The following is a 12068-nucleotide window of genomic DNA, read 5'->3' as shown; positions in this document are numbered from 1 at the left end:
CTTTATCAAACATTTATGCAATAATGTTCAGTTGCAGTGCCGTTGCTCTTCCTTAGTTATATCTTCGTACCCCAAGGCTATTGCTTCCATTTGTATCGCAAACCAAACATACGATTAGACCCAATAATCATAACTCATGGTAGATGAATGCCGCCAACGCAGGACTGCTTCGGTTCAGACGGTTTTCCCACAACAATTTCATGGCACTGCCACATTACAATTCATTTATATGTGGCATGCAATGTTCGCAACCATTAATCAGCATTAAAAGTGTCAACAACAACAGAAGAGGCACCGGGAAAAGCAGGAACTCCTTGGCTGTATGCAAAGCGAAAAAGGAATATAAGAGCGAAAAGCTCTCATAAATAGCTGCCAAGACGCTGGAGAAAGGCGAAGGAAGGCGGAGAAAGGTGAGTGGAAAACTGCGTAGCCATAAAGCAATCAGCAGGTGTTTGTCATATTCCAGGACACAGTCCGCTTGCCCCTGTAATTTATTCTCCATAGCTGATGGCTGTTGCTATTGTTGTCTATATGGGGTCGGTTTATTCCTACTTGGTCGGTTTATTTTTACTTGGAGAGGGGCAATTGGTCTTCGGGGTGGAAAACTTGAAAAATGTGCGAAAGTTCTCAGTGCGAAAAACTGCGTAGAACTTTATGTTTAGCTGGAAGAATATAAAAAATTCTGCGACATAAACAGAGTAATTTGAGATATCGCAGAACCGTGGAAATGGCTCAATATACTCTTGGTATTTTTGTAAGTTTTTTCAGTAAGATATATTTACAATAGAAATGGTATAGCCCTTCAAGAATTATATTTTTGGAGCAGAATGTTACTTAGCACCAAGAAACTCTAAGGAAAGGCAGACACAAATTGATTAAACTTTTGCTTTCAAAGTTTGTCTCGCTGACCTGACCGAAAACGTATTGTTCGAAATGTTTTGCATTTAAATGAAATTGAAAAAGCCGCTAATCCAATTCACTGGACGACCGGGGGCGATGGTTGCCATGTGGGCGTGGCCCTCCAGCGGCACAAGCAAACAAAGGTTAAGCCACAAGCCAGAGGTGGCCAAAACCACAAGCGAAAGCAGCCGTTTCCACACTCACTTCCTGCTGTTTTCATTGTGCGACGTACTGGCAATTAATTTGCATGCGCAGCCATTTTAGAGTTTAAACGTACGAAAAGCAATTCCGACATTTCCCCTGGCCAGTGGGAAATCCTAAAACATTTCTTAGCCGCTTTCCGCACGATGGAAACTCGAGCGTTTTCCCAACTGCCATTTTGGAAATCGCATTTAATGCCTGCATGAGTGTTTTACGCGCGTAATGGGGCATTGGGGAAAAATGCCAAACAGGATTTTCCATTTGTACGCGCTGTACCACGTTCATTTCGCTAGCTTAATCAAAGTTTGTGCTCCTTTTGTCGCAGCTTTCATTCTTGTCCGACTTTTTTTTTGCCAGAAAGCCATTTTGCGGGGCAGCCAGCCAAAAGCTGAAAAGTTGTGCGCCGTCAATGGAGAATTAACAAGAACTGCAAGAAAACAGATCGCTTCGAGCTGGAAAATCCAATGATTCGGCAAAACTTTTCATCACTTTACCAGCAATGATAGTGCATTATTTTTGGTATCAGCGGCGAGTTTAGAAAATCGCAAGTAAATGGCTTTATTTATTGTAAGAATAGAATGGTAATACTAATAAAACTGTTGACATTATTTATTTGGTGGCCCATTCTCTTTTAGTACTGAATATTTGTAGACATTCAAATCAAACCAAATATCTAGATGTAATTAAAATACATTAATAGATCTAGATAGCTGCTAAGTGATTCTAGAAATTGCCAAATAAATTGTACTTCTATCGTGGGACACCAGCAGCTCCAATTATTGACAGCAAACAATTTATGGAGTTTGGTATCGCAGAGCACAAATCGAAAGCCCTAAAAAAGTACAAGAAAATTATGAATATTTCGGTTGATTTACGGCACTTACGCAATTGATTGCCCATATATGTAAGCGAAGTAAGTAAATGGCCGTAAATCTACTGATTTAATTGGGAATAAAGAATGACGGCTATATGGAGTTATTGTTTTTTATGTTTGCAAAGTACTTTACTCGCAATACCGAAGCCCAAGTGCAACAAAGATTAGAGAGTGGAAAATGCATTCGCTGCCGCGGGAAAAAAATGTACAGCGCATAATAAACCGCAAGAAAAAGGGGGCGTGGCGGGTGGTGGCCATAAACCGGCAGCGAGCGGCAGTAAAATATGAAATGCCATAAAGATATATACGGAACATTCCGAACAAGAAGCCCCGTACCCGAAGAGCCACAAAAGTAACATCATTTTCCGCTTGAAATGCGCTCCAAAGCGTTTCCCCACATTTTGTAGCCCAGTGTCTCATTCTGCATTATTTATACGCCACACATTGCATGAACGAGGCAAAAAGAAAGGAGCCAGCAGCCAGGAGCCACAAATAAATTGCGAAGCGCCAAGAATTATACGAGTATGCAGCGGCGGAAGAAGTTTGCGAGTGAAGTGAACTGAAATTCATTTCGTGCGATGTAAAGTAAAAGTTTCTCCGCTGGACACCTGCGATCTATGGCAAAGTTTTGCTGAAAGCCGCCGGAGGCACTCGCCCCCAGGATGCGAACGTACATGCGTCCTGACCAAACATTAAGGTGAAATGTATGCGCCCGGAGGTATGCAACATTTTGTCTACGACACCCGAACGGCCGACAGGACGAAAACGAAACAGAACGGAACAGAACGGAAAGGAGCGGGGTAGCAGGAGCGGAATGAAGGGAAATTGCGGGCAGAAGCTTGTCACGCACGGTGGTTTCTGTGGTTCCAACACAAGCCCGGGCTCGTCCATCAATCATGGCTTGCAGGACTCCACATAAGTTGGTCCCTGTGTGTGTCCCTGTGTGTGTGTGTCCCTGTGTGTGTGTGTCTCTGTGTGTGGGTGTGCCGGTTTCGGGTTCCATTTCGTTGTTACGTTGCCTGCAACAAATCGGCGTAATGTGCGGTGTTTGCTGCACTTAACGAGTACATTCTTCGCCCACCCAACCAATCAGCCAGCTATCCACTCCACATCCTTTGGCTCCCACTTTGTGGTCAGTCTTGTGCAATTGCGACCATCAATCAGGAACGCTCGATACCGCTCTCAAAATTAAATTGACTTTGATTTTCTGTTTGCAAAGTTTGACATATGTCAATGACGGATGACCGTCTAATTTGGCCCGCTCTTTCAGCTAATTAAGTGAGAAATGTTTGCTGTTTTCTGAAATGGAGTGTGATGAATAAACAAAAAATATTTAATACCAATTAGAACAAATTTGGAAATTTGTCTACTTCAACTTTTATGTTGGTTTTCGTTCACATTACGTTTATCAACTTTTCTACGACAAACTGGCGACACTTTATTTTTAGAATATCAAACGAAACCATATAATAGAGTTTGTGGTTTGACATTTAATAATTGGAAATATTTTGTAATTGGCAGCTTGCTTTTGCGATGATTCCATCATATTGCGGCTTGAAAATCAAATTAATGTATAGTATTGCTGCAGCAAATATAATTTCGTATTTTACTTGCTAGTCTTTACTTGCAAAGCCTTTAAACTATGTCTGTAGAATGTCACAAGTGGTACTAAAACCAAATTTCAATTTTGATTATAACATTTCGTTACAAAGTATCAGCTTTGCATTATGCACTTTTATGGTCACACGTATTCAAAAAATTGAAGAAAAAAGTTGTTGTAAAAAATCGGATATTTTCAATCGGCGATTTCGGCACAACTTGGCCAAAAATGACCGCACAGCTAAAATAAAGACTGTTTGGTGCTGTTAATAAACATAGCTAACTACGAGTATGTCTATCCCTAATTTTTCGAATTTCGAAAAAAAATATTACGCTCCCGGCAGATTCTGGTTGAGTACGTTGCTGTAATTAACACCTTCAATCTACGAGCCAACGTGACTCAGTAGCAAACTGAAAACAAAACTGAAAAAAAAGAGGAAATTATGCAGCGAAATAAGCTGAGAGCGATGAGAAGCGTGAGCAGATTCGCCTAATTGAAAGGAGTCCCATCTCGACGCGTTGCAAATTAGTAAACAGAAACAGAATCCCAACTGCAAATTGGCAAATCCGAGGGGTTTTGGCGGTAGGCGTATGTGGGCGTGGCCGAACAGCGGCTGAATGGGGGCGGAGTTGGGGGCGGTGAGCGGGTCTAAAGTCGAGTGTTAAATTATTTATGAAAGCCGCTGGCGACTAGCAGCAGCGCACACACTTGTAGCCACATTAAGTCGGAGTTGAGCCACCAAGCCGGATGAGAAACGAAGGAGAACGGAGGAGGGGCAGACTCACTGTGTGCCAATTAATTATTCATAATTAGCTGCTGACTAAATGTTTAACTAAATCAGAGGACGTCTGCTGCCTCGTCCTCGGTTGGGTGTTTATTTAAAAGATGACATTAGAAACGCAATCCGTGGGGCTAAACGTGGGAGGGCATTTGCCTTCGGGTCCAGGGCTAAATTAAAAGCCGGCCATTAGAAAGCAGCAGTGTTAATTGTGATTTATGATGCAGGTATCGTTGCTGCCTGTGAAAGTTTACAATAAAATATACGGCTTCCGCAAAGATAGCTGCAAAATTTATTTGCCATTGGACCACATAAATAAGCAAAACGAAAAAAGTGATATAGAAATGGCAAATATTTTAGTGAAATAGATGTGTTTGAATGGGCAACAAAACGCAATTTATATTGCTTTTCTCTAATACAGAAGTTGTTTGTTAATAAAAATTTTGGGCAAGAGAATTTTATATCCATTATTGCGTTCTCTGTTAGTAATAATATTCAGTTCGATCAGTTTGAACAGGTAAGTGGATTTTAAAGAAACAAAGTCTAACGATTGTTGGTTAGGATTCGGTACTTTAAAAGCTTTTAATTTTCGAATCGCAAATATACTCATCAGAAATACATGACAGAAGCCTGGACTTCCAACTAAATTGGATTTGGATTACTGCTTTCAGCTATTCAACGAACAAAAATAGTGCAGGTCAACTCAAATGGCAAGAATTCTATTCATAGAAAGGAAAACACCTAGCATTGTGTATACACCCCTAAGTAATACTTCCTATTGTGGGCCGTCTTTGATTCACTGAATGGCAAGTTAAAATAAAGTCAATGGCAGGACAGCCCTGCGAAGGAAGGAATTTGTCATCCAGCAAAAGCAATTTACCGACGGCGACCATTCGAATCCTTCGCACCTTGGCAAAACCCGCTTGCAATCCGTTTCCTGAGTAATTTCTTGTAGCAAAGTGAGAATCTCACTTGACGTTTTTCCCCTTTTCCGGAGGAGGTTGGCTCCGCTTATGTCTAGCCAATGTCTACACAAGGACATGCACACACACATGGACAGACGCACACACACTGGCAAGGGAGGGCAAAGGAGGGCAAAGGGGGCAAAGGAGGGAGTCTGAGGCGAAGCAGTCGTTGTCATTTGCAATAGAAGCGAGCCAACGACAACAAGACGACGGCTTCATATTTGTGTAAATATTTAGCAAACAAGCGGCAAAAATTCTTGGCCAACTCAGGTGTTGGCTTTTCGCACACGTGTGCGAATACTTTGCGGGCAGTCACTTGACGCATCTGGGAAAAAACTCAGATTTGCTCTGGCTTTGCTCCAGTCTAGACGAGATGCAAATGCCAAATGCCTAATGGGGTCGTAGGGCACAGCAAGCACATACCAACACTTTCACAATTACAAGCACAGACACTGCAAATTCAGACACAGTTTCCGAACTGAATGCCATTTAATTATTGCAATTTACAGCTTTGCTACAACTTTCACAACTCGATGTTTATGGTAATTGGTTAATATTCTTGGCATTATTTTTTACTCACTCTGCTATGGATTTAGATAACGGCCAGCGCTCCATGGAGGCCTGATATTTCATATTCTCGATTTGCTTCTTTAATGCGTCCCGATCCATGTTTTGTAGAGCACTGGGATCCATGGCGGCTAAAATTTATCCACATACCACCCCTGCAAAGATGAAATTGTACGAGAGAGCGTGAGAGAGCGCCACTTTGGGGGTATTTGTGAGTATTTGTGAGTATTTGTGAGGTGAGAGCCTTTGCCATAAAAAGCTGCAAAGGCTGTCTCTCGTTTCGGCGTGCTAATTTGATGAGATGAGCGCTGACAGGGTGACTTTTGGGCGCTGTGAGCCGCACTTCGGCACCCTATATGGCCAAAAAACATTTCCCGGTCCCAGTTTGCAGGCCAAAAATTCGAGTGGCGATTGCGCAGAGCATGCATAACAAATCGATAGAGAGATATTTGTGGAGCAATGGTATGCAGGCTAACAGTGCCGCCTACAAGGCTGCCATAAACTCTGTTGACTTTTACAGGGTGGAAAGCGTTTGTTTACAACCGAAAAGCGTGGGGGAAAATGCGGAAATCGAGCAGGGCATAAAAAGGGCGCGTCCGCTTGGCCAAAAACTTCGAAATGCAAATAAAAACCGAACAGCTGAGACTGCACTGCTCACTAAAGTCCCTCATTTCCTCGCATTTTCCCCCAGCTTGTGCCGACCTATGTGTTGTTATTTATGCAACTTTCTTTCCACCATGTTTACACACTTAAAGATGTTTGGCTCCGTTCGTATTCCATAAATATCCCGCACACAAGGGCGTGCGATGAAAACCCAAGAAGAGCGGAAAATGCAGGGGGCGAAAAACCAAAAAGCAGTTTGCGTGTCCTTAGACAATTAGTTTTTGGTGTTTACACTTGGGCCGGCATTAAAGAGAGCCCTTTTGGGGGGTGGATACGGACAGTGATGGAGATAATAGGTGAGATAAAGGGCAAAAGTTTACATGCTTTGGGGATGATACAATGAAGGCAGGGAGGCGGAAGCGGTTAACCAAGAAGCCATTCCAGAAAAGGGGCATTCAAGTTTCTGGCTTAATCAAGCTAAGCTTAAGGAGCTTAAAGAAAAATATTACTCAGAAGCTTACAAAAATATTTTACAAATTATTAATAAAATGATTTGTTTCAAATTTTAATTCATACAAAGAACAACTAACATTTATGTTATCTGACTAACATAAGCCAAGGGTCACACAACAGTTGCTGTTAAGCCTTGACACAAACCCAAACTGACATCCTTAGCATTAACAGACGTCTAAAATCGCATGCGAGAACAGAAGCAGCACTACAACTTCTTAACAGAATGTTAAGCATAAGAAAATCAGATTTTCAAATTAGTACCGATTTTGAATCCACCAATATATAAAAAAAATAACAATACCACAACTCATCGAGAGATAATCGATAACTAATAAAACCACACAAATAAAAAGCCGCAGAAAGCGGCAAAAAACAGGATGAGTTTTTCGATATGGGTCACATCGCAAACGAAAAAGGAAAGCGAGAAGTAGCAGGTCCTGCCCCAAATCCACTGAACCGACTAAAGACGCAACATGACAGCCCTAGGATGAGGATGACAGCGAAACACAGCTGACGCCTCTGTAGGTGTAACTTTAAATACAAAAAGGACGAACTGGGCAGCCCCAACGAGCTCCCCTCCGCTGCCTTTTTCCTGTCCAGTTTGATACATCATTTTTTGTCGCTTCGATGGGCAACTTTGACACAGGTCCCGAGTCCTGGGTCCATTGTCTCTGAAACTCCTCACACGGCTTGTTTGCATCTACTGCCCCATTCTCCACTTCCTTCTTCTACCCGCCAAAGGACCAAACTCGCTTTTCTACAGCTGTCAGGTTGCTAAAGGATTTTAGGCTTTAACCCAATCTGCTACTGCCGCTGCGAGGAAAAGTTGCTCCTCTCGACAACCTGCGGGTTGTTTGCAATTTTTGTTTTTCCAGCAAAGCTTTAAGCTCAGTGTCCGGTGACACTGTTGGCCAAATGTGTTAATGGCAAAATTGTTGTAAAACAGCTCAGATTTAATATAGCCCATGTGCAGGTCTTGTGGGCTTATGTGGGGATGGTTCAGCAGGGCAGTTTATATGGAGCATGGCCCTCTCCATTCCATCCGGCATATCCGGGCACATGTTGACAGCACTGACCAGCAGGAACACTAAAAGCTTTAAAGTTGGTTTAATTAAAACTTTTCAAAGTTGTCCCACCAGAGAGACTCGATGTAAAGGGACAGGATTGAAAGTGCAAATGTAGCTAGTTGGTTGAATAGCGCACAGTTCGGGATAATTGATAAGTGGCTTTTACACATTTCACAAATTAAAGACTTCAGTCAAATACATATAAGCCATGTAGCCATTCAAAGTTTTCACTTCTCTTATTTCTCATTCTATTCCCATCAATTGAATTTTAATGAACTTTAAAATTCTGGGGGTTTTCTTTAAAGTTATCAAAGTTCAAGCGTGACTCTAGTTCTAGCATACCGCAATGAAAATGCATCCAACTTAATCACGGTAATTAGCGAACATAAAGCAGGTTCAATGTTGAAAGTTGAAAACGCATTTGCTACTCAAAACATTACCTTATTTGGCTAATGAACTAAATCAAGTGCAGTTTCCTCGGTGCTTCTGTTTACAAAGGGACTTTGCTCTGCAGGAATGTTTTCTCTTATCCCTGGCTGCTTAAGTCACCAACTAATCCCTGACATCATCACCACCGCTTAAAGTGCATCACCAAGCGGAAAGGGACAGTGGGAGCGTGGAGCTTGGAGTTTGGAGTTCAGGGAGGAAGCTGTCACCGAAGAGCCCCATTTAGCCCCGATGGCAAATCTTCAACGTAAAACTAAACTAATTGCTTCGAGCTATTGCCGCCATCGACTATCCCCACCGACTGAGCCCTCCACTTGCGGCTGTCCTGAAACCCAATATGATGGCAATGCGCCATTAAGCACCGATGCACCAGGAGCAACCCAACTCGACTGAAAAACTAGCAGAAATTTGTCTGCGGGCGAAGAGCGCAGGGGCGGCGAGGGGAGAGGGGTTGAGAAAGTCAGCATGCAACGGACATAAATCGTTAGCAAAATGTTTTTGGCGGCTACAAGCGGCAGCCACAAACCAAAGTCTTTACCCCACTCTCCCCCGCCGTTCAAGTTTTTCGCGTGTGTGTCAACAGGCGTTCAAGTTTTTTTGGCACTCCCCCCCTCCTGCCATCCACTACCCACGCCTCATAAAATAGGGTCTCTGAAAGCGACAAGGACAACTGCGACAAGTCAAGTGATTCCTTTTCCCCAGGACTTGCCCCGATAAGGCATACAAATTGTGAGCTCTGCTCGAGAAGTTACTCAATCTGGAAAAGCATGAACATGGTAGTAGCATCCATTTGCTCGTTAATAGATAGCCCCAGCCCACACTTAATGGTCACTGGCCATTTTTCCACCAATTTGGGCATTACCTCGGGCCCACTTTGTGCCTGGTTTCCTTCGATATTGTTACCATAATTGGCATTAGCCAAGAATGTCCCTCAAACTCACAGAGACTGTCGGTTGGGGTGCGAGAAACGATTTCAGCTTGTTAGCTTAATTTTAAATGCGGAAACTTTCCGCTCGACACGAAATACTTAAGGGCATATTTTCATTGTTAGCTCGGGTGGGTGAAATTCCAAAGAATTTCATTGAAGAAAAGCGTGTACAGAGAATTAACATGCATAAAAAGGAGCAGACTGCACTAATTGGATGGTAAGAAATTCGGGAAGCGAAACCTTTGCTAATAATACCAGTACCCTTTAAAAAAAAGGGATGAATTTTTAAAAAGTAAACAATACATTTGGTTACACCATAAAACTGCCGAAATAATATTTTTTATCTTAATTAGGTTTTGCAAATCATAGCACTTCGTTTTCTTAAGCTTCAATCACCTAATTCAACATCTACTGTCACTTTTCAGCTTTTCAGCACAGTAATCAAATCCCAATTATCCAAACCCATTTTCATTTAATTATAACTTGAAAGTTGGCAAAACTTTTTGTTATGCTGGCCAAATCGCGTTTGTCACGTTTTAAAGAAGCAATCCAAACATGGAAGGACAAATATTTATCCAGTCATTAGCGACGTTTCATTCGGTTACCTTTAGCGGTTGCAAACACTTCAACCAACTAGCACTAAAACTGAAACAAAACCAGCTGCACTAAAAAAAAACATTTTTAATCTGAAGATTATACAAAGCTTACACGCTCATAAAAACATTAAAGAAACAAGCGTTCAATAAAGCGAACTAGAAACTGAAGGGGAATTTTGAAAGACTGCCTTTATTTTTGTCACTGTTTTGCTGCGACGTTTATAGCGATGCGAACAACAATTTGTCCCAAAGAACTTTCAACGGGCAAACTTTTTGGCGCGGTTTTAAAGCGAAGTTTGGGTTTTGCGAGCGTGTCGCCAACAACTAACAAGAACCGCAAACAAGCAAACCGACTATGAGTCGTTGGAGCCGCGATGAAGTGCGCGGACCCACCGCCATCGCCACCAACAAACTGCACAAACTAACCCGCACATTTTGCTAAATCAATTTGCAGTGCTAAATGATTAAAATACAGTATGATGAAGTTCGGTTTGGTTCGGTCTTGCAATCTGCCGTCCTTTGTGTGGGTAAGTTGGTCAATGCCTGGGCTAACCTGGCTTATTAGCAGGCTTGGAATGCGTTAAATTATGGCCAACAATTTCAAATGTACACATAATTCGCACTGATAGGCGACCGTAGAGAGCAGGAACGGAAATGGAGACAATTAAAGCAGAGCTGTTAGCATTAAATAAAAGATATAACTAACTACTAACTAAGATTTTGATATTCCAAATAATCTCTTCATTTAATGACTATATGAAATATATGTATTATTCTTATTATAACATGACAATGTTATGTTATTTAGTTATTATTTTCAAGACAGCTTTTCATATTTAGCTAGAAATAAGACAACACAGTACATCCAACGCCAACATGCTGTTACACGCACAACGTGGCGTATGCGTGATTTACACAATGCCACCCTAAATTTCACCTGCCTAAATTTCAATGGCCAAGTACGGCAGCCCTAATGAGGATTTTATTGCATCACGTATATGGGGTATTTCAAATTAAAGCTACTAGGGGAACTTGGCCAGCTTGGGCAGTATTTCTTTCTTGAAATGACATAAATCAAACGATCCAAATGTCAGGCCCAGAGGCTATTAAATTTACTAACCGACGAGGCACAAATCGTTGCTGGAGTACCATCATTTTTTAGGCGTATCATTGGCGCTCTGTTTGTTTATCTCTCGTTTGCCTGCCTGCCTGTTTGTTTATTGTTGTTTGCCAACCGTTGATGCCAAGTGCAGAATGGAAAAGCAAAGTAAGAAAAACGGGCTACAAAAATGCAATTAAAATCGTTTCATGTGACAATTCAGTTACTATCCCTGCCCTCCCCCCCCCCTCTTCTCACGCCCTGTTGACTGACCGTGTTTGTTTGGCTTTGGCCTAGCCTGTTAATGGTCGGATGGCTTTCTCTTTTCAACGACCCAACGGCCCTGGCAGGTGCACCCAATATCCTATTGCACTGCACTGCCAAGCACAATGATGAATAGTTAGGCGGAAGATGGAGATGTACGCCGGACAAGCGATAACTGTTAACTGCTTCACTGACTGCACAGTAAGAAGAAACAAAAGGTCAGGGGTCAGGGGTCGAAAGGATAGAAAGAAATGGAGGACTAATGACACTTTTTCATTGGGAAACTGTCTTAAATGAGTGATATCCCAAGGCGAAACGTAGGAACAACGAATGCCATTTAAGTTTAGTTGGGGCATCAGCAATCTACACATTCAGTGAAAGTCTTTCAAGTGAAGATTATCAAATGCCTACTGTTAAAAGTTAAAAGAACACTTGGTATTACCTAAGCAGGGTATTTGAAAAAGTCCTAAGCAAACAGCTAAAAAGTTTTGTACATTTTCAGGCAGTATTTGGGCTCCCTAGATTCAAAACTTGACCATTTCCCACAGAGAAGCACATAGTTTTTAGATAAGTAGTAAGTAATATTCCCAGAGCGAATATAAATATACCCTGCCCGAGCTGCTGAAGCAATTATCTTGCAAATTTCCTGCTCAAGATGCAGGCAAA

The 12068-nt window shown here is 42.0% G+C and overlaps 1 protein-coding gene across 2 annotated transcripts in view; it reads right to left on the bottom strand.

Annotated features, from left to right (window-relative positions):
• The window catches only part of LOC6527840 (guanine nucleotide-binding protein subunit gamma-e), a 34833-nt gene that overhangs the window by 13070 nt on the left and 9695 nt on the right, over positions 1-12068 (bottom strand). For both annotated transcript variants that reach the window (XM_015199149.3, XM_015199150.3), the window contains exon 2: positions 5899-6040. In XM_015199149.3, the coding sequence (XP_015054635.1) occupies positions 5899-6011 (113 nt within the window). In that variant the 5' untranslated portion in view covers positions 6012-6040. The remainder of the gene's footprint in view (positions 1-5898; positions 6041-12068) is intronic.

Source organism: Drosophila yakuba, chromosome 2L, assembly GCF_016746365.2.
Source record: "Drosophila yakuba strain Tai18E2 chromosome 2L, Prin_Dyak_Tai18E2_2.1, whole genome shotgun sequence".
NCBI classification, from domain to species: domain Eukaryota; kingdom Metazoa; phylum Arthropoda; class Insecta; order Diptera; family Drosophilidae; genus Drosophila; species Drosophila yakuba.
Note: the sequence above shows the minus strand (reverse complement) of the source record. Positions and strands in the feature narration are given on the sequence as shown.